Source organism: Nanorana parkeri, unplaced genomic scaffold, assembly GCF_000935625.1.
Source record: "Nanorana parkeri isolate BGI_ZX_2015 unplaced genomic scaffold, ASM93562v1 scaffold551, whole genome shotgun sequence".
NCBI classification, from domain to species: Eukaryota; Metazoa; Chordata; class Amphibia; order Anura; family Dicroglossidae; genus Nanorana; species Nanorana parkeri.
In genome coordinates, this window is record NW_017306819.1 from 1,015,310 (window position 1) to 1,036,204 (window position 20,895).

At 46.2% G+C, this 20,895-nt stretch overlaps 2 protein-coding genes across 2 annotated transcripts; both read left to right on the forward strand.

The window, feature by feature from the left end:
* The first annotated feature begins 109 nt into the window (after positions 1-109).
* Positions 110-13,347, forward strand: LOC108791443 (zona pellucida sperm-binding protein 3-like). Its single transcript, XM_018561933.1, has 10 exons — positions 110-304; positions 3,428-3,540; positions 5,586-5,689; positions 5,767-5,944; positions 6,037-6,157; positions 6,233-6,324; positions 7,155-7,294; positions 7,692-7,855; positions 11,630-11,706; positions 13,314-13,347. Exons 1-10 carry the CDS (start codon positions 146-148, stop codon positions 13,345-13,347), a joined length of 1,182 nt encoding a protein of 393 aa, XP_018417435.1. The 5' UTR covers positions 110-145.
* A 265-nt stretch (positions 13,348-13,612) lies between these two features.
* On the forward strand, positions 13,613-20,477 carry LOC108791444 (zona pellucida sperm-binding protein 3-like). The gene is made up of 8 exons (XM_018561934.1): positions 13,613-13,810; positions 16,853-16,965; positions 18,484-18,587; positions 18,664-18,841; positions 18,935-19,055; positions 19,131-19,222; positions 19,754-19,893; positions 20,248-20,477. The coding sequence occupies exons 1-8, from the start codon at positions 13,652-13,654 to the stop codon at positions 20,475-20,477; spliced, it is 1,137 nt and encodes a 378-aa protein (XP_018417436.1). The 5' UTR covers positions 13,613-13,651.
* Positions 20,478-20,895: the final 418 nt, after the last annotated feature.

Sequence of the window (20,895 nt, forward strand, 5' to 3'; positions counted from 1 at the left end):
GGGCAGTAATGAGCCTGTGCTTGGGTTTGGGGCTTCCAGAGCTGGGTCCCACTGGGGTTCATCTGCTGGACATCCAGGTGGGATGCTCCGACAGCAACCACAGACTAGACCTTCCTCTGTCAGTGTCCAGTGTGGAGAGGACACCATGGAGGTCAGTGTCCAGAGGGATTTGTATGGGAATGGAAAGCTAGTAAAACCTTCCGATCTGAGCCTGGGAGCCCAACAATGCAAGCCAAGCACCCAAAGTACTGACAACATGGTCATCTTCCAGATTGGCCTCCAGGAGTGTGGCAACACTGTGCAGGTAATTTTCTACATTAACCTTTTCACTCCAAACCCTTCCTTTAAAGTTATGTATTCCATTAACTTCAGTGATGCCTATAGCAACAACTGGAGCTTAAAGTGACATTAAACCCTCAGATTTTTTAACATAAAACAATACTGTAATGTGCGCCTTACTGTAATCCATGGTTGTTTCCCTTCTCTTTGCTCCTCTTTTTAAATCTGTATCTGTTCTCATGCTGGGCAGAACTTCCGTTTTGCAGCAGACTGCCTTGTCTGAGGAATAGATATATGGTGTCTGTGTATAGGCTTGTAACCTGAGCCAGCACTACAGGAAGAGGCCCTGAGCTGAAAAGGGAAGTTCTCACCAAGCAAGAGAAGACATGAGGATTTAAAATAAAAAGCAGCAAAGAGAAGGAAAACACAACCATGGATTACAGTAAGGCGCATATTACAGTATTTTATGTTAAAAAATCTTGAGGGTTTAATGTCACTTTAAACCCTCAGATTTTTTTAACATAAACCAATACTGTAATGTGTGACTTACAGTAATCCATGGTAGTTTCCCTTCTCTTTGCTGCTCTTTTTAAATCCTGCTCTTTTTAAATCCGTATCTCTTCTCATGCTGGGGGAGAACTTCCCTTTGCAGCTGAGTGCGCCTTCCTGTAGTGCTGGCTCAGGTTGTGAACCTATACAGACACCATGTATCCATTTCAGAGACAAGGCAGTTTGCTGCAAAACAGAGGTTCTGCCCAGCATGAGAAGAGATACGGATTTAAAAGAGTAGCAAAGAGAAGGGAAACCATGGATTACATTAAGGCACACATTACAGTATTTTGTTAAAATCTGAGGCTTTAATGTCGCTTTAATAGGAGTGTTGACTGACAAGCAGATCTATTTTCTTCCCTTGCTGTGTGCTTGTTTTGGTCATTGGTTACGTGAGTTAATGACCCTGCCCTCTTATTTACCCAGTACAAGGAACTCTCAACCACTAATTTATAACTTGTTGGCTTCACCTGATCTAAAGGTTGTGGGTTACTACCAAGCTGGCTGTTCTGTCTTCTGCTCAGGTCACCACATTCACTCAATCATGGTGGCGGACCCATCCACAGGCTCTTTATAGGAGGTGGTGATCCTCTTATGTGTTTATGAAGCACTGAGATCTTGTAATGCAGATCTAGGCAGACAGCTGGAGAACTAAATTGCTGTCATTGTATTGAGCAGCCCTAATCCATGGCATCCAAGTCCTAACTGGCAAGAAAGGTTACCTGAACTTTGGGCACCATATCTCTTGGAGGGCAAAGGTTAGCAACTCAGGCTAGGTGGGACAAGAAATCAGGTCTCAACATGGCAACCACCGGAGTGTTGGATGAAGAAGATCCTGTGAGCACTTAGTGGTTAACAGTATGGGGAGCAGGAAAAGTAGTGTCAGGGCAACAGTTTGCTAGATTTTAGTCTGGTGCTTAATCGGCAACCATGGTTTTGAGACGTGTGGGTGTTTTCTTGGGGTTTTCTTGTCTTCACTCATTGTAAGCTGTCTTTAATGAGACCCTGTTGCTTGACTCTTCAGCATTAGATCTATGTGCACTTAACCTATTTGGCATGTTTACCTATAGAAGCTTCTCTTGTGTAGACATCCAAAAGTCTGTAGACTGCTGCTGGGTGCTGCCATCTTGGCTATAACAGCTGCCCCTGCTGTCTTGCAGCTCTCACTTGTAGCCCCTATAACCTTTTTGCGAGGTGGCCGCTAGAAATTTAGTGATTGCCAGAATTGTAGTCTGGCTGGATTATAGTTGGCATTTAACTGGTTATTTCCAGGACTTCTGGCATTGATTGTACCTACCTGGGTGGAGTGACTGCTGCAGTGTGGGACCTCCAATGAGTGTACAGTTCACAAGCCAATCATTAGGTCTCCCTCAACCAGTGTTGCATGCTGGACAGTGCTTGTATACTCCAGGGAATTGCAATATGTTCAGTTTTAGTCTGGCTCCAGCCATGGGTTAGTCCAGGTTGGGGTTCTGTCCAGCCTTTCCCCAAGCTAGGCCTGGGGGTGGGAAAACCTTTGCGAGGCCTCTGCTATTGCTGGAGAACCAGGGAAGCTGGAGGTACCTGCAATATAGAGGGCCTCAGGCGCAAGTCTAGTGTTTCTCCTACTGAAGATTCTGACTATCCTTATTCAACTGTACTGCAAATGGATCTACATTAAATTATTGAAATGGGCCGGGGAGTCTCATCTACCCATGATGTCTAGGATACCTATACCCTCCCTGAGTGAAATGTTTAATAATTTTTCTCAGATTATACTTTTGGCATGGATGTCAGCTCTGTTGGCACTAGAAGAGGGTTCTTCCCCATGGGGGTAAGTGTTTTTCCCCATGGTTCTCTTAAGGGTCACAGGAGGACACAAACTCCCGTGACCCAAAGCTTGGTATACCGCGAGCTACAAAGACCGCGGTATACTGAGACCGCCGCAGCCGGGACGGATCCCGACATTACTGTCGAGATCCACCCAGCTGCGTTATTGACAGCTGGCTCTGCCCATCTAGAGACGGAGCCAGCTGTACCTGCCCCCTCCCCCGTCCATTCCGCCAGTCAGTGGTGGGAGGGGGGGGGAATGCCTGCGGGGAGCCGTGAGTAACAGTCACTCCTCTCTGCAGCGGCAGGATTGAGCGACGGTATGTGTTCGCTCACTTCCCGATCTATGGAGTCGACCTGTGACAGTTTCACATGTCGGCTTGAACTGAGGCTGAGTGATTTTCACTCGCCTCATAGTTCTCCAATGCTAATGGGGCAGCTGAATACCAAAACCCCTAGACAAACTAGTGATGACCCAGTTATTCTAGCAGCTTTGGGGGTGAGCACTACACACTTAACTTACAATCTATAGCATTCCTTTCACTCCTCCCCCAGCAGCCACACAAGGTTGTGTAGGGAGGGATGGAGTAATTAAACACTCCCAGGAGAGGGTTGTGATGTGTAAGGAGGGAAGGGGGGCCTGCGCTAGGAAACTGGTGCTTTGTCTATTCCCTAGCCATGTTTAGAGGTGCATTCAAAGTTAAATAAAACAATATGAAGGCAAAATGCTACAAGGAAAAATGTAAAAAAACTTTATTACATTTTTCGAAGTATTTTTCTTTTCCTGCAGATGACTCAAGATTGGGTGGTCTACACTTCCAGCCTGACCTACAGCCCAACCTCCTCCATTCCAATCGTCAGAACCAACCCAGCTGTGGTCCCCATAATGTGCTACTACTATCGGTGAGTCTGCAATAGAACAGGGCAGATTTAACAGCATTACATCCCCTCTACTATCTCCTCTGTTACCACTATCCCCCACATCCCCTCTGCTCCCATTGTCCTTCACATCCCCCTGCTCCGGCATCTTCCCTCTAGTCTGTCCCCCTCATCCCCTCTACTCCCACATCTCCTTTGCTACCACTGTCACCTACATCCCCCCCTGCTCCCACATCCCCTCTGCTACCACTGTCCCCTGCTCCCACATCTTCCCTCTGTTCCTACTGTCCCTTCTTGCTCAAAAGGGAGGGGGAGGGGGGTGCTGGGACTGGATTACACTGGCCATAACCCCCCAGTGGTCTCTGCACTAAAGTAGCTTACTCTAATGTCCCCCCATAGTCACACTAGCCAGATCAGTCTCTGTGCAGAGAAGCTTACACTCTAATGCCGAATACCATCTATGGATGACTACAAATCCCGGCAATACATTATACAACACCGCAGCATGACAGTATAATTTGGTACATTCTCTGTGCTGGCACTCTGCTACGGGGTACAAGGCTGATGTCTCATCAGGGGTGTGGAAGGTCTCAGAAGGTCTCAGAAGGGGGAGATGTGTAGGCGGCAGAAGCCCTGTAAGCAGGCGTTGCGTGTTTCTTCAGAAGGCTACTGCACAGGACCTAATGCAGCCAAATCAATGTAAAAATTAAATTGCTGAGGTGCAGGGGTCGGTAATGTAACAGAGTATAGGTGGAGCTCAGTGGTGTGAGGCTGTGCAGTGTGACGCAGAGTGCGGAGACTTACAGTGCATGTAGATCATCTGATGTTCTATCAGGTGCTCTGCCCTTTTCCTCTGGGGGGGCAGGGCTAGCGATGTCCAGCATGATGCATCTAGTAAAGACCGGTGTTCTGTCAACCTCCAACGACCTGACTACTGGTTTACTTAATAGTAAGAGGTTTGGCTGAGAAGGCTCTACTGTACATGCACCTCCTGCGGCATTTCCCTATACACATACTACAGAGCAATAAAGTATTAAAATAAACTAGGGTCAGACTAATCTAGCACGTTATTAATCAGAGTGCCCCACTCAATATAGTCGCAAGCAACAGGCATATTGAATGGGGCAACTCAGATTAATAACGTCTGAAAGATGTGGACTGGGAGGGGGGGGGGGCATAAGACAGCTGCTGAGGTGGCGATCACACCTCTCGGCGCTCCATCTCTTTCTTCCCAGCCGCTGCAGCCTCAGAGCTGCAGGGAGGAGAGGAAGCGCTGAGGTGTGATCACCGCCACTGTGGCCATCTTACAGAGGCCCCCCTCCCAGTCTGCATCTTTCTGCACCCTCACATAGCGCTGGCTCTGCCTACGTTCTGAGTGAGGGCCCCGTAACAAACTCTTGCATGCAATTCACCATAATTCGATGTGCTTAGCCCATGTCTTTTTGGCTGGGATGTGTTGGCAACCTGTTCCGGAACTATAGTCTAAATGGGGCCCACGTTTTGGCATGGGGTATGCTTCGACTATTGACTTGTAGCCTGTACCCACAAACTAGCCTTTAGGCTGTACTGATAATGACTTCTGTTGCTAGGAAAAACTAGAAGTATTAGCATTGACAATGGTGGGATTCCTATGAGTCTCTATAACTTTAGATGGCCTCATGGATAAGAGTGGGATCTACCATCTTTAACATCTGGAATATCTCTACAATGTCCTTTTGGTAGTGCAGGAGTTTATCAAGCTGTCAATACTAGTCTTAAAACCACCCTGGGGAAAATATTGTAGCTGTTATGCATACTCAAATTTAGAGGGTACAGGGTTCAGGCATGTTCTGATTTGAGTCAGTCAGGCAATAAGAATGGAGCCAATGTAGACTATAGTTCATGCTAATTTTGTGTCAATTAACTCCTGGAAAATGTAGTTCTGACAAAGCTTGCAACCAAGAAAACAATGGTGGCTACCATACTAATGTTTTTCCCTTCAAGATGGGACTTTCCTTAAACACAATATTGATCTGTGAAATCACATGATTATAATTGACTTGTTACTGATGCTTCTGTTCTCTGTATAGGCATGGTAATGTGAGCAGCAAGGCCATTAAGCCAACATGGCTTCCATTCAGCACCACAGTGTCCTCAGAAGAGAGGCTGTCCTTTTCTTTGAGCTTGATGGCTGGTGAGTTGGATGAGGAAGATAGAAGAGGTGTAATGGGAGGCAGCTGGGATTTATTAATTATTTTGCTATACTTGCAGAGGACTGGAGTGGCCCTAGAAGTTCTTCAGTCTTTCAGTTGGGCAATATTCTCTACATAGAGGCCTCTGTGGACACTCAGAACCATATTGGCCTGATCCTGTTTATTGACCGATGTGTGGCCACCATATCTCCTGATGCCAGCTCTTCTCCTAATTATGACATCATTACAGACAATGGGTATGTTCTACCTGGGCAAAGGGTCATTGCTCTAATAAACCCCAATGGTGGTGGGCTAATGACCCCACTTTCTAACTGACCATCTTCTACAGGTGTCTGGTAGATGGAATGCAAGAGGACTCCTCTGCAGCCTTCGTGACTCCAAGGGTCAAACCAGACAACCTACAGTTCACAGTAGATGTCTTCCGCTTCCTAGGAAATGATGCGTCTCTGGTGAGAATTTGAATTGGTTGCAACAGATGGAATACCTTGTAAGAACTGATGACCTATTAAAATCTTTCCCTTCAGATCTACATAACCTGTTACCTGAGAGCTGCTGCAGCCACCCAGGTCCCGGATTCCATGAACAAAGCCTGTTCCTACAGCAAGGCCACAAATGGGTGAGACTGTATTAAAATGGTGGTTTGTCTATTGGTTACTGTACCATAGCAACTGCATCTAGACCTCCAAATGTATAATAAAGGAACCTTCTGCAATAGAACTGTGCCTGAATCAATGACTGAACCAACCTGCTGGTTTCCTAAAACTGTTTTAAAACAGCTGGAAATATTGATAAGTGTAATGATGCACAGGTAGCCTCTGCTGTCTCACAGGGCCTTTCCTATACCATCTACACTGGTTACATGGCTGTCTAGGAGGGAACATCTTACCCAAGCAGTCACACCTGAGCTCCTCCGGTACCAGCATATTCAGCATTATGGGTATGGTGCCTTGCCTCTGGTTTTTGTTTCCAAAAGGGACACCTTGGTGTTGGCTGCAAATCTCCACCAAGGTGATCAGAGTCCCCCCTTAAAGGGATAAGCTGTGTTGACACCTTGTATGCTATTGCACCTAATCTTGCTGAAAATGAGATGGTGGGACAAAAATACTAGGTCACAGCAGCGCTGCTGAAGAGCACCACTTGGTTAAGTAGAACAATATTTGCAGGAAGAGGAATAGCATTTGGGCTTAAAAGCACCCTTCAGTTCCAGACTGAGTGTTTGAATGCTTGTCTTAATTGAAGGGATGTAGTCTCAGATTTGCCTCTATTAGGCACTTGACACTTTACCTCTTAGTGTACTATATCTGCTGGGAATGAGCTCCCAAGTTCTTTCACCTCCATAACAAAATGTCAAGCCACTTTACAGCAGTGTTGATTTTACCAAAAATGTACCGCATGTTCATTCTTAAAATCTAGACTGTGATACTGACAATTGCTTATCTTCTCCAGCTGGTCTGGAGTTGAGGGCCCCAGCAATATCTGCCAGTGTTGTCAGACAACAGGCACCTGCAGCAACCCTAATCTGATGACAGGAGGAAGGACCAGATTTGGAAGACTGAGAGCATTTGGAAAGAGGGAAGCCTTGGATGGTGAGTTTTAATCTGCAGCTGCTCTATACAATAATGGTATGGCTGTAGGTGACTTGGATATTAAGACTCCACAGATGAACAGATCTGATGGACAAGGGTAGCTATATGGGAGCATAGCTAAAAACCCGATGGCTGCCTTGTGCTCCCAGTGGAAACTCTTCCTCACTTGCCACATAATCTTACTAGGAATGGAGATCTCAATGCTTGTACAATAACCCGAGAGGGTTGTAACATGCCCACTATTCTGTTCAACTCTTGGTTAATGTGACTAGGTCTATAATGGGTTTTAACTTTCTAAACGCTTAAGCAAATGTTGAATTGACTAATCTATTAATTGAATGGAAGTGTACAGAATCTGTATGTGCCTCTTGACCCCCCGATGGGTTTTCTCTTGCAGAACCACACATAGAAGGTGGACAAAGCGTGACCACTGTGGGACCTCTCCTTGTGATTGGGCCAAAACAAAGCGATGTTGCACTTCAAATGACAAAGGAAGAGTCTGCCCCTGTGGAGCTCTGGGTGTTGGTGGCCGTCGGATGTCTCAGTCTTCTTGTTGTCCTTGTATGTGCCGTGTCAATTGGGAAGTCTCTGACAAAGCCACACAATGTGCTGTCTGTGGACAAATAAAACAATTCTCATTTAATCCGGTCTCTTATTTATAGATGCCATAATGTACTTTCTTGCTGCTTTCCTGTAACATTGGGGTTTACTGAGGGACTTGTACGGTGTATTGTCAGGTTTTTCTAACATAATTATTGAAGGAATATGTTACTTGTTTAATGGGGACAGAACGTGAGGTTTTTGGTTATATCTTGTAGAACATAAATTATAACAAATATCAAATCAAATGAGTATGATAAACTAGCAATCCAAAAAGGTTGGGGTTTTTAAGTAGTCTGTTCCACCCTTTGTGGTCTGTCATCGGGTTCACTCTGCCCTCACTACTTACTGAGATGAAAGCAATGGGAATTTCTACACTGGTGATGGACCAACATTTTTACAGGATGGGGGTGTCTGACGTTTACGGTCCTAGTGACCTCATGACGTTTACGGTCCTAGTGACCTCATGACGTTTACGGTCCTAGTGACCTCATGACGTTTACGGTCCTAGTGACCTCATGACGTTTACGGTCCTAGTGACCTCATGACGTTTACGGTCCTAGTGACCTCATGACGTTTACGGTCCTAGTGACCTCATGACGTTTACGGTCCTAGTGACCTCATGACGTTTACGGTCCTAGTGACCTCATGACGTTTACGGTCCTAGTGACCTCATGACGTTTACGGTCCTAGTGACCTCATGACGTTTACGGTCCTAGTGACCTCATGACGTTTACGGTCCTAGTGACCTCATGACGTTTACGGTCCTAGTGACCTTGCGAGCTATTCTCATTAACAGTGGCAGCGCTGGAGGATTGGAGGGGGAATCCAGTCCCTCCCGTGTCACGGCAGAGAGCTGTGACAGGATCGAGAAGTGAGTGAACGCCGGTATGTGTTCGCTCACCTCCCGATCTACTGAGCCGACCTGTGACAGTCTCATTGTCACAGGTCGGCTAGAACTATATGAGGTGAGTGGAAAAGCACCCACCTCATAGTTCTCCTTTAAGCTATTTTGGTCACAGGTTATAGCTTACATGAATGCAGGTTCCAACACTCATAGATATGCTAACCCAGCCCTCTGTCTATTCCACGTTGTTACTCCCTCCTCCACCTATAATGACCCTCCCGATGGGAACACATATGCATTATTGCTGCCAAGAAGGCCATCCTAACGAACGTGCTTTCACCTACCCCCTCCCTCAGCAATTCTGAAAGAATTACTCCATAAGCTGATGTCCCTAGAGAAACTTGAGGCTTGATACAACTACTCCTACACTGACAGATTTTTTTTTAACCACCTGGACCTCATTTCTGAGCTGAGAATTACCCTCAGGGAAGCGCCAAGATGTCTCAAGATACGGAATGGTATCTCAAGATGAAAATGGCTGCATCCTTCGGACCCCTGGATGTCCTTTGATGCCCCCCCACCCCGATAATGTGTTAACTAGCTTGATGCATATTATGCCCCTTCTACTGCTAGAGATCAGATCTACCTAGTGGATGTGGCATGGTTCCGATAGTGATTGTGCTGCCTAAGCTGTGTTTATTGTTGTTTTGTCTTATTACTTGCCTATATCATACAGGACTTTGTCGTTGTGACCTTGATATGTCTGCGATAAATCCTGCCTTTATTCATGTATTGTTGAAAATTCTTCAATAAAAATTACATACAAGAAAAAAAAAATGCCCCTGAATCTCAGCACTTTCCTCTACATGAAAATCTAACTGTGAGCAAATCTGCCCTTCGAGATGTCCATTTGCATGAGGCCTCTTGACTACTGAGGAAGAGTGCTGTGAGGTGTTCAGGAAGCTAAACTAAGATGTGCAATTCGTTTCATTCTGAACTGAAATTTGTACAAATTTCCTGTAAATTTGGATGCATCCGAATGACGAACGTAATGATTCCAATTGTTTGATCATGAAATTGGGATACGTCCGAATTTTATTAGGAAAGGGAACATAAGCGGCAGAACTGTCATTTAACGCCCTCTGACTTGTGTCTAAAATGAAGACAAAGTAACAGAAAAATGTTACTAAATGTAAATCTTGAAAGAAGCTGAGATCCGTGTTCTGTAACGGCTTCATCCCAAATGTAAAGAATCCGACAGCTGTCACAGAATACACAAACGTGTTTAATTGTTCACAGAAATAATATAAAAACAGCATGGGGTCCCACCAATTCATAGCAGACCCTCTAGGTCTAGTAGGAATGTTAATAGGGAACCCTAACTGTAAGAAAAATAAATAAATTGGGGGTCCCCCTAAAAACCCTTAATACGGGTAGCAGCCTGGCAGGAAAGGGGGAGGGAGGACATGAGCGAGCAGCCCCTCCATCCACCATACCAGGGAAAACACCTTGTCCCCATACCGAAGGGGACAACGGAATCTTCCCCACAACCCTGACCATCGGGCAGAAAGAAACAGAGCCTGCTGTTGGCTATTTCAAATTGAAATACCCAATAGCAGGCTGGCTAATGCTCCGCCCACTGCCTGATGTCAGTCACAGAGGAGCGGACCTGGGAGAAAGTTCTCTCAGGTCTATTGACTGACATCAATAGACCTGCATTGACAGGTCCCGATGCAATGTTTCCATCGGGCAGTGGGCAGAGCATTAGTCAGCCTGCTATTGGGTATGTCATTTTTAAATCGCCAATCGCAGGCTTTGCCTATTTCTGCCCACTGCCCGATGGAAACATTGCATCGGGGTTTTTTTCCCAGTTGTCAGCCGACGCTGGAATGACTTTGTGGGACGTTTTTTTAATTTATTCTAAATAAAGGAATTGTCAAAAATATGTGTTTTGTTCAATTAAAAGAACATTTTCTAAGGCGTGGTGTGTTTAATTACATTTTATTTAACCCTTTAGTGAATGAGTAGTACAAGTAACCCTTACCCATTCACAAGGGGGGTCCATCTGGGTGCCCCCTTTATGAAAAGGGGTACCCAGATGCACATGAGGCCCCCTGCCCGCAGACTCCCCACAACCACCGGGTCTGGGTGCTTTTCCAGGTCAAGGTTGTGGGGGAAACGGCCTTTGTCCCCATTGGCATGGAGACAAGGTGTTTTTCCAGGGGCTCCCCACTCCTGGAAAAGCACCCTCCTTCTAAGGAGGTACATGATGGTGACACTGGTCTTACCTCCGCCCTCTCTTGTCTCCACCCAGTTTTCTGAAGGCGGCCTGTAGTGGGTGGAGCTTACTGGGTCCCTCTCACAGCTCTGCTCTCTGGACAGCCAGTTATCATATCACTGCTACTGTTACAAAGTAATATCTGGTTTGTTAATGCATTTGGTGCACACAAAATGGATTAATATAATTTGTGGCTCTTGTGGAATATACTGTGTGTTTATATATGCAATGATGTCCATAAATGAACTTAACCGGAAACACCTATGTTGCAAAGAATATTGCCATGTGTCTTCTGGTCCATTGACGTGTGTTTAGGGCCCATTGAAAATGTATTCAGACCATGCAAAGGGCGTCATTATGCCAAATAATGTGTACCAACTAATGTTGGGGGAACTCAGACGAACTGGGAAGGTGCACAAAACCATTGCATATCCTTAGTATCAACACATGTAACATGTGAATGAGCCCTTTGCATTACCATTCATTTCCATGGACCCCAGGACGCACACTGATCCAGTGACATACATGCTGTGCTCTCTGAATGAGATCTATCACTGGGAGCTGCTTAGATCTTGCATTGCTGTAATGTCTTGTTTATTATTACTTAAAGTCAGTCCATCCAAAAGTGAAGTTTTGGGTGTCCACGTCCACCATTGTGTGTTCTCAGCTCCTCCTGTCACATTCTGGGTAATATAAAAAAAAAAATTAAAAACCAGCAGGTATGGTAAGAACCTCATTTAATGGGCACAGTAGGTGTACAGACCCGGGAGCTCAGCACAGGTGTGGTGGGAACCTCTCACAATGGGCACAGCCAGTGTACAGACGTAGGAACTCAGCTCAAGGATTGTGGTAACCCTCATAATGGGCCCAGCAGGTGTTCAGATCCTCTCTCCCGTAGTTATTCAACACAAGTTCATTAAACATCAGATCATCAGTGTGGAACTCGGTTTATTGATTGCCACTGAAGGGTCTATAAGTGCTTTAGGGGTGCCTATGAAACTGTGAACACTAGACAGGCTAGGAGGGGCCGATCTATCCAGCGTCTTCATTGGGGGTTAGCACTATACACAGGGCCGGATTTCCCACAAGGCCAACCGAGGCCCAGCCTTGGGGTAGCAGGGAGTAGAGGGGTAGCAGGGAGTAGAGGGGCAGCAGGGGTGTGGAATTTCTAACTCCTGATGCCCGGGACATGCAGTTCTGGGCGCTGCGTGGGTAGTTGTTTTCTACATTTAGCCCTGCTTTGGGCAAGCAGAGATAAATGTACAGCGGGGAAGTTGTTTTGTACAAGTGATCTTGGTGATGTCTCCAAGATCACTTGTATGCAGCCTGCATATAGGGGGGCGCTTAGAGGAAACTGGCATTGGGCAGCAGAGAGAGTAGATACGGCCCTGACTATACATATGCATATGGTCCACAGTGACCCCTAGCTGGCTGGCAGTGTATGCGGGGGTGCTCTGCTGGGCATTCCTTCATGTAAGGGAGGATTATGCATTTTTGTCATTTTTATTCATTCTTTAATAAAACGGATACTTTTTTCCCCATAAATAGATGTGAAATATACAATGTGGCCCTTGTACTGAAACGTTTGGAGACCCCTGGACTAGAGCTACACAGGAGACGTTTGCATGTTAATGTTTGTTGCATTAAGGCCCCCCATTGAAATTATCGATTTTAGTAACAGGATTGAGCTAATAAAATTCCCCTGTGTAGCTCCAGTGAGGTGAAATCCAGCAAGTGGTTAAATCTCTCAACAGTAACAGATTAAAATCAACCATGTATCTTACCCTTAAAAGGTCCCCACACACCTTACGATAATCGTGGGAAATCCCGCGATCGTACGATTATCGTAAGGTGTGTAGAAGCCGTGCGACCTCTACTACTGTAAGGTCGCACAACTTTCAACTTACGGACATGTTCGAAAACCCGCTGAGCATCGTACGATGTTCGGCGGGTTTGTGGCATGTCTGTACGATAAAAGCCGTACGGGCCTGTACGCAAGCGCACACTGCCCGTTCGGCATTGCGGTCATCGGAAGCCCGCCCCTCAGGGGGCGTGGCTTGCGATCATCGCAAGTACGATCTGCCTATGCAAGATAGGCAGATCGTACGTTTGTTTAAGTACCTTACAACCATCACAAGACAAAAGTCTTGCGATGGTTGTAAGGTGTGTGCCCAGCCTAATGCTGAATGAGCCAGCCAACTGGGTGTGGTAATGATCTGCCCCAGCTGAGGGTATTAGTGGCTGCTGGGAGGGGTATAAATGGTAACTCTCTCTTTATGCTGTTCCTCTTGCAGACAGGATGGGCTTAAGGATGAGGAGCTGCTGTAGTTGGATGTTGCTGCTTGCACTGGTTTATGGGCCAGGGTTTGGCTGTGCTGGAGATGGAGTCCTAGCTAGACATAGTCGTCAGTCAGATTGGTGGAGGAACTACCAGCGGGCTGTGCCTGCCCAGGTGCCTTCTAGATGGGGTTCCAGAGAGCTTTATCGGGGCAGTAATGAGCCTGTGCTTGGGTTTGGTGCTTCCAGAGCTGGGGCTCAGTGGGGTTCATCTGCTGGACGTCCAGGTGGGATGCTCCGACAGCAACCACAGACTAGAACTTCCCCTGTCAGCGTCCAGTGTGGAGAGGACACCATGGAGGTCAGTGTCCAGAGGGATTTGTATGGGAATGGAAAGCTAGTAAAACCTTCCGATCTGAGCCTGGGAGCCCAGCAATGCAAGCCAAGCACCCAAAGTACTGACAACATGGTCATCTTCCAGATTAGCCTCCAGGACTGTGGCAATACTGCGCAGGTAATTTACAACACATTTTTTTTTTTTCTCTTATTGGTGCTTACTTGCTTTTAGCAAGCAGGTATATTGTCTTCCCTTGCTACATGATTGTTTTGGTTATGTGAGTTTATGACCCTGCCCTTTATTTGCCCAGTACAATTAAACTTTACCACTAATTTATAACGTGATGGCTTCACCTGCTCTAAAGGTTGAGGGTTACTACCAAGCTGGCTGTTCTGTCTTTTGCGCAGGTCACCGCGTTCACTCAATCATGGTGGCTGACCCACCCACAGGCTTTCTATAACTGATGGTGATCCTCCTTGTTGTGTTTACAAGATCTCAGTGCTTCATCTAATGTGGATCTAGGCAGCCAGCTCTGGCTTTTGCAGGAGTTCTCCAAACTACAGGACTAGATTGCTGTAATTGTATTGAGCACCTCTAATCCATGGCATCAAAGTCCTAACTGGCAAGAGTGGTTACCTGCGCTGCTGATCTTTGGGCACCATAGCCCTTGGAGAGCAGAGATTGGCAATCCAAGTTGAGTGGGACAAGAAAGCTAAAGGTCTTAACATGGCAGCCACTACTGATGGGCTAGGTGTTTGAGTCGAGTGTTAGTTTGACCTTAACATCAGCAGTTCGTGTTTGACCACATGAACTTTTAGGGCGTTCGGCTGCTGAGCGCCCAGCAAGGCACTGTGCCTTGTGATGCCCTGATTGGCTAAAGCCTTGCTCCTAACCGCAAGTCACGTGCAAGACTTTACCCAATCAGGGCCCAGTACTCTGTTAAGGTGCCCATACACTTTACAACCATCGCAAGACCTTAGCCTTGCAATTGGTTGTAAAGTAATTTAAAAAACGTACGATCTGCCCATCTTGGACAGGGGGCGGGCTTCCGATGACCGCAATGCTGAACGGGCAGTGTGCGCACACCGGCCCGTTGGGCATTTGTCTCCCGAGCATCATTCAAACCAGCCAAAAATCGTAAGATTTTTCGGCTGGTTTTCTAGCGTGCTCCTTAGACAAAAGACGTGCAACCGTACAGTAACGGTTGCACGTCTTCTTTCACACTGCATGATTCTTGTACGATCGTGGGATTTCCCGTGATTCTCGTACGAGAATTGTACAGTGTATGGGCACCTTAAGAGTTATGATTGGGCAAACTCATGATGACTTGCCCAATCATGGCTCACCTGTCAGAAGCTGTACAACTGCAAACAGTTGGGCATCGCTAGCTATCACCGCTAGCTCTGCCCAATTAATGTTGCTGGCATCTGTCAAAATGCTATTCTGTGGCGGGAGTTCGTCGCCAGCCGAATTGTGTGTCCTTGATCATTCACAAGGGGGGGCTGCATCTGGGTGGAATTTTAGGGGGCCCCATGTTTTTCCCCTTATTTTTGGGGGTGGGGTCCCTCCTAACATTCCTACCAGACCTAAAGGTTCTGGTATTTGGGAGGGGCACCTGCACGCTTTTATGAAGTAATTTTTCTTTAGAAATGTCAATTTTGCTACAGTAGGTTCTATACATTTTACAGATGTGCCACTTTACAGGCAGTTTAATATCCCCCCCTCCCCCCCCGATATCCCGGGATTCAAGGTGAGGGGTCACGGGGGGGACAAAAAAAAAACCGGCGGCGGCCGCCGGGCGGACGCAAACGAGCACATATAGGCGATCGGTGGGCTATGGACCCGCTGATCGCCTATATGTGAAACACCCGGTACCGGGTGTTCGCATTGGACGGGTCTTTTCTGCCCGTGCGTGCCCGCTAGGGGGCGCGCGCGAGCAGAAAAAAAATGCCGTCTGGCGACGGCAACCCGCGAATGCGACAGTGCCGTCCGTCCGTTTTTCTACTACGGGCGGACGGCAACTGGTTAAAGGAATTTCATTTTTATTGTTGCCCTTTGAAGTCATGTTAAAATCACTACCCCTTTAAAAACTCTTTTTTTTTAATGTTTTTACCCCATTGATTTCTGTCACCCAGGGCAGTACTCAAATCCCCATACACCTTTTTTTTTTAATGGCCAATAAATTGCATATAAGGCTTCAAAATGGGGACTTTTGATTTTCAAAGCATAAGATCTATGTGCACTCAACATTTTGACATGTTTACCTGTAGAAGCTTCTCTTGTATAGACATCCAAAAGCCCTTGGACTGCTGCTGGGTGCTGCCATCTTGGATATGTCAGCTTCCCCTGCTGACTTGTAGCCCCATCACCTTTTGTGAGGTGGCTACTAGAAATTTAGTGATTGCCAAAGCTGTAGTCAGGCTGGCTGGATTATATTTGGCATTTACCTGGTTTAATTCCAGGTGATCTGGCATCAATTTTACCTCCCCCCCCAGGTGGAGTGTGACTACTTCAGTTTGGGACATCCAATGTGAGACACTGAGGTCAGGTGCAGTTCACCAGCCAATCACTGGGTCTCTCACAACCAGTGTTGCATGCTGGGACAGTACTTTATACTCCAGGTATTTGTCATATGCTCAGTTTTAATTTGGACTTGCCCCCTGGGCTAAAAGTTGCCAGTCAGCCCCTGCTTCAGCCATGTATTAGTCCAGGTTGAGGTGCTGTCCAGCATGCCCCCGGGCCAGGCCTGGGGGTGGAAATACTGGAGTGAGTTTTGCTAGGCCTCTGCTCCAGAGGCCTCTGCTATTGCTGGAGGAGAACCTGGGATGCTGATAGCTGCCGTAAAATGCCTGTAATGGAGGACCTCAGGAGCAAGTCGGCTGTCTCTCCTACTGAAGATTCTGTGCCAATCCCAATTCAACAGAACTGGATCTACACTCTTAACCGAGTAGGTTGTTGTTTTTTTTTGTGGTGATGGGCTCTTCATAAAATGTTTAAGAACCTGTGATACGAAATGGGGCCTGCTATTTATCTTCTAAATTATAAAGCTGTTTAGCTGAGTCACTGACCTAAAGCTTGTGAATTGTAAAATGCAAGTACCTGCTGAATCCTTATTGGCATGGATGAATAGACTTTGGAAATGGGTTAACAATAACTGTAACATGTCTGTCATGTGTAGAGCTGTCAAATCAATCTAACATGCTACTCTTCTGTGCACAGATGTCTCAAGATTGGGTGGTCTACACCACCAGCCTGACCTACAGCCCCACCTCCTCCATTCCAATCGTCAGAACCAACCCAGCTGAGGTCCCCATAATGTGCTACTACTATCGGTGAGTCTACCCTAGGACAGGGCAGATCTAAAAGCATTGCATCCTTACTAGTCAATAGCTTAAGCTGAAAATATTGTAGGGGACAGATAAAACCCCAGTCAGGTTTTCTGCCCTCTGTCCCACTCGAACTTCCTTTCTCATCCTGCTCTAAATACAAGCGAGTACTTTCCAATGAGGTATAGCTGCCTTGATGTCACTAGAACAAGTGCCCATTAGGGAAATGCATCCATGCCTTTTCTGGTTTACAACTCGGATAAATGGCTTTCCCTCACTCAGGCCTGGTGAGTTGCTACTAAACCGATCAAGAACACTGAAAAACATGAACATGGCAGAGCTTCTAACATTCTCTATTTTCTCCACTTGTGCACCATCTATGTTAGTGGTAAGATCATGAATTTGGGATGCCACAATGCACATACCATGGTGCCCTACGTTCTGAATGAGGGGCCCTTAATAATCTCAAGCAGTTCACCACAATCCAGATGTACTTAGCCCATGTCTTATTTTTTTTGGCTCGGATGTGTTGACAACCTGTTCTGTAACTGAAGTCTAAATGGGCCCTAAAGTTTTTGGCTTGAGCAGGGGCGTCCTGAGGCTGGGTGACACCCGGAGCGGTAACCTAGTGTCACCCCGCCGAGACATCACTTCAAATGCGCGTGACGTCACCACGCGCGTGCGCGATGACGTCATCGAGCATGCGCTGCAGTATTCTGATGCCGGCGGCCATCTTGGTGATGGACACCGGCAGAGAGAGGAGGGGACAGTCACCCGGCGGGATAAGGTATGCCGCAGTTTCCCCTCTCTCCTGATACTGTCAGGCGTTCGGTCCATGACCGAGTGCCCGACTTGTTAGAGGGGGGTGACACCAAAATGACTGTCATTTTGGTGTCACCCGGGTGCGGGCCGCGCCCCCCCGCACCCTCTTTGTGATGCCACTGGGCTTGAGTATGCTTCAACTATTGATTTGTAGCCTGTACCTACAACCTAGTTTTTCTGCTGCAGTGATAAACAATGACATCTGCTGCTAGGAAAAACTAGAAGGATTAGCATTCACAGTGGTGGGATTCCTATGAGTCTCTTCATGGCTTTAGACGGCCTCATGGACAAGAGTGGGACTTACCATCTTTAACATCTGGAATATCTCTACAAAGTCCTTTTTGGTAGGGCAGGAGTCATCATGCTGTCAGTACTTGTCTTAAAACCTCCCTGGGGAAAATATTGTAGCTGCTATGCATACTCCATTTTAGAGGGTACAGGTTTCAGGTATGTTCTGAGTCCTTTTCGGGCAACAAGAATGGAGCCAGTGTAGACTGCCATCGTTAATGCTAATTTGTGTCAATTAACTACTGGAAAATGTAGTTCCGACCAGGCATGCAACCAAGTAAACAATGGCAGCTACCATACTGATAAACAATTTTCCCTTGAAGATGGTACTTTACTTTAAAATGCAATATAGATCTGTGAAATTCCATGATTCTAGTGTATGACTCGTTACTAACACGTCTGTTCTCTGTATAGACATAGTAATGTGAGCAGCAAGGCCATTAAGCCAACATGGCTTCCATTCAGCACCACAGTGTCTTCAGAAGAGAGGCTGTCCTTTTCTTTGCGCTTGATGGCTGGTGAGTTAAAGGAGGATGATAAGAAGAGGGGTAATGGGAGACATCGGGAACTTACTAATTTTTGTTATGCCTGCAGAGGACTGGAGTGGCCCTAGAAGTTCTTCAGTCTTTCAGTTGGGAGATATTCTCTACATAGAGGCCTCTGTGGACACTCAGAACCATATTGGCCTGATCCTGTTTATTGACCGATGTGTGGCTACCATATCTCCTGATGCCAGCTCTTCTCCTAATTATGACATCATTACAGACAATGGGTATGTTCTCATATCTGGGGAAAGAGTTATTTTTCTAATGAACCCCAATGGTGGTGGGCTAATGCCCAGTTTCTAACTGACCATCTTCTACAGGTGTCTGGTAGATGGAATGCAAGAGGACTCCTCTGCGACCTTCATGACTCAAAGGGTGAAACCAGACAATCTACGGTTCACAGTAGATGTCTTCCGCTTCCTAGGAAATGATGCGTCTCTGGTGAGGATTTGAATTGGTTGCAATGGATGGGATGCCTTGTAAGAACTGATAAACTATTAAAATCTTTCCCTTCAGATCTACATAACCTGTTACCTGAGAGCTGCTGCAGCCACCCAGGTCCCTGACTCTATGAACAAGGCCTGTTCCTACAACAAAGCCACAAATGGGTGAGACTGTATTAAAATGGTGGTCTGTGTCCATTGGTTACTGTATTTACTGAATTTAGACCTCAAATAAGTAATGGAGGAACCTTCTGCACAAGAACTGTGCCTGAAACAATGACTTTGCAGCTGCCGCCTGGTATCGCTCAAGCACCTAATCTTGCCAAAAATGATAGTGGGACTTAAGTGTATCTAAAAACTAAGTCACATGAGCACTGCTTATTAATGCTCTACTTGCCTAAGAAGTATGTGCAGGAAGAGGAATACCAATTGGGCCTAAAAGCACCATTCAGTTCCAGACTGGAGTGCTTGAATGCATGTTTTAATAGAAGGGATGCAGCCTCAGATGTGCCTCAATTAGTGCACTAGAGATACAGTGACAAGTGCCCATTTCAACTCCTGGGAATGAGCTCCAAGTTCTTTCACATTCATAACAAAGGAACAATGTCAAGCCACTTTACAGCAGTGGCTACATCAAAAATGTAAATGCCCTTCCTTAAAATATCAGCTGTGATGCTAACAATTGCTTGTCTTTAGGTGGTCTGCAGTTGAGGGCCCCAGCAATATCTGCCAGTGTTGTCAGACAACCGGCACCTGCAGCAACCCTAATCTGATGACAGGAGGAACAATCAGACTTGGAAGACCGAGAGCATTTGGAAAGAGGGAAGCCTTGGATGGTGAGTTAACCTACAGCTTCTCTATACAGTAATGGTTTGGTTGTAGGTGATCTCTAGATGTAAGACTACACTAATGGACAAGGGAAGCAATGTGGGGGTAAAGCTAAAAATCCAATGGATACACTTCTTCCTTACTTGCCACATAATCTGACGGAGTGGAGATCTTAAATGTCTGTGGCAATAAAAACCTGGGGGGTGTTCTGTTAAAACTCTTGGTTGATGTGACTAGCTATATAATGGGTTTTAATTTTCTACACACTTGAGTAAAGTAGAAGTAGCTAATCTCTTAATTGCATGGAAGTGTACAGAAATCTGTATGTGCCTCTTGACTCAAAGGTTTTTCTCCTCCTACAGAACCCCACATAGAAGGTGGACAAAGTGTGACCACTCTGGGACCTCTGCTTGTGACTGGGCCAAAACAAAGCGATGTTGCACTTCAAATGACAAAGGAAGAGTCTGCCCCTGTGGAGCTCTGGGTGTTGGTGGCCGTCGGATGTCTCAGTCTTCTTGTTGTCCTTATATGTGGCGTGTCAATTGTGAAGTCTCTGAAAAAGCCACAAAATGTGCTGTCTGTGGAACAATAAAACCATTCTCATTTAATCTGATATCTTTTATTTATAGATGGCATAATGTACTTGGCCTAGTGCTCTTATGGGACTTGGCCTAGTGCTCTTATGGGACTTGGCCTAGTGCCACAGGGTAAAGCAGCATATTCTCATTAACAGTGGCAGTCTAAACATTATATACAAAATGAGTTCTGGCTGGGGACTGAATTTAAAATGTGCTCAATAATTGTGTAATGGTCTAAGCCAGGGGGTGAACATTTGAACTCCTGAGCTACTAGCCAAGCATTAAGAGTTACTTGCCACCAGTTGCTTGCCTAACCCCCCCCCTTCCTTGCCTTTAACTCCGCCCGTAAACACACAATCTTAAATAATTTGATAAATTACCCTGTTACATGTTTTATGCATAATAAAGTTAAAAAATTTACAATACCATAAA

Excerpts from the sequence above, each read along its gene's own strand:
- LOC108791444 (XM_018561934.1), top strand. The coding sequence starts at position 13,652 with ATGGAGGTCAGTGTCCAGAGGGATTTGTATGGGAATGGAAAGCTAGTA. Across the intron at positions 13,811-16,852 it reads ACTGTGGCAATACTGCGCAG|ATGTCTCAAGATTGGGTGGT; the intron begins GTAATTTACAAC and ends TTCTGTGCACAG. Across the intron at positions 16,966-18,483 it reads ATAATGTGCTACTACTATCG|ACATAGTAATGTGAGCAGCA; the intron begins GTGAGTCTACCC and ends TTCTCTGTATAG.
- LOC108791443 (XM_018561933.1), top strand. The coding sequence starts at position 146 with ATGGAGGTCAGTGTCCAGAGGGATTTGTATGGGAATGGAAAGCTAGTA. Across the intron at positions 5,690-5,766 it reads TTCTTTGAGCTTGATGGCTG|AGGACTGGAGTGGCCCTAGA; the intron begins GTGAGTTGGATG and ends CTATACTTGCAG. Across the intron at positions 7,295-7,691 it reads AAAGAGGGAAGCCTTGGATG|AACCACACATAGAAGGTGGA; the intron begins GTGAGTTTTAAT and ends TTTCTCTTGCAG.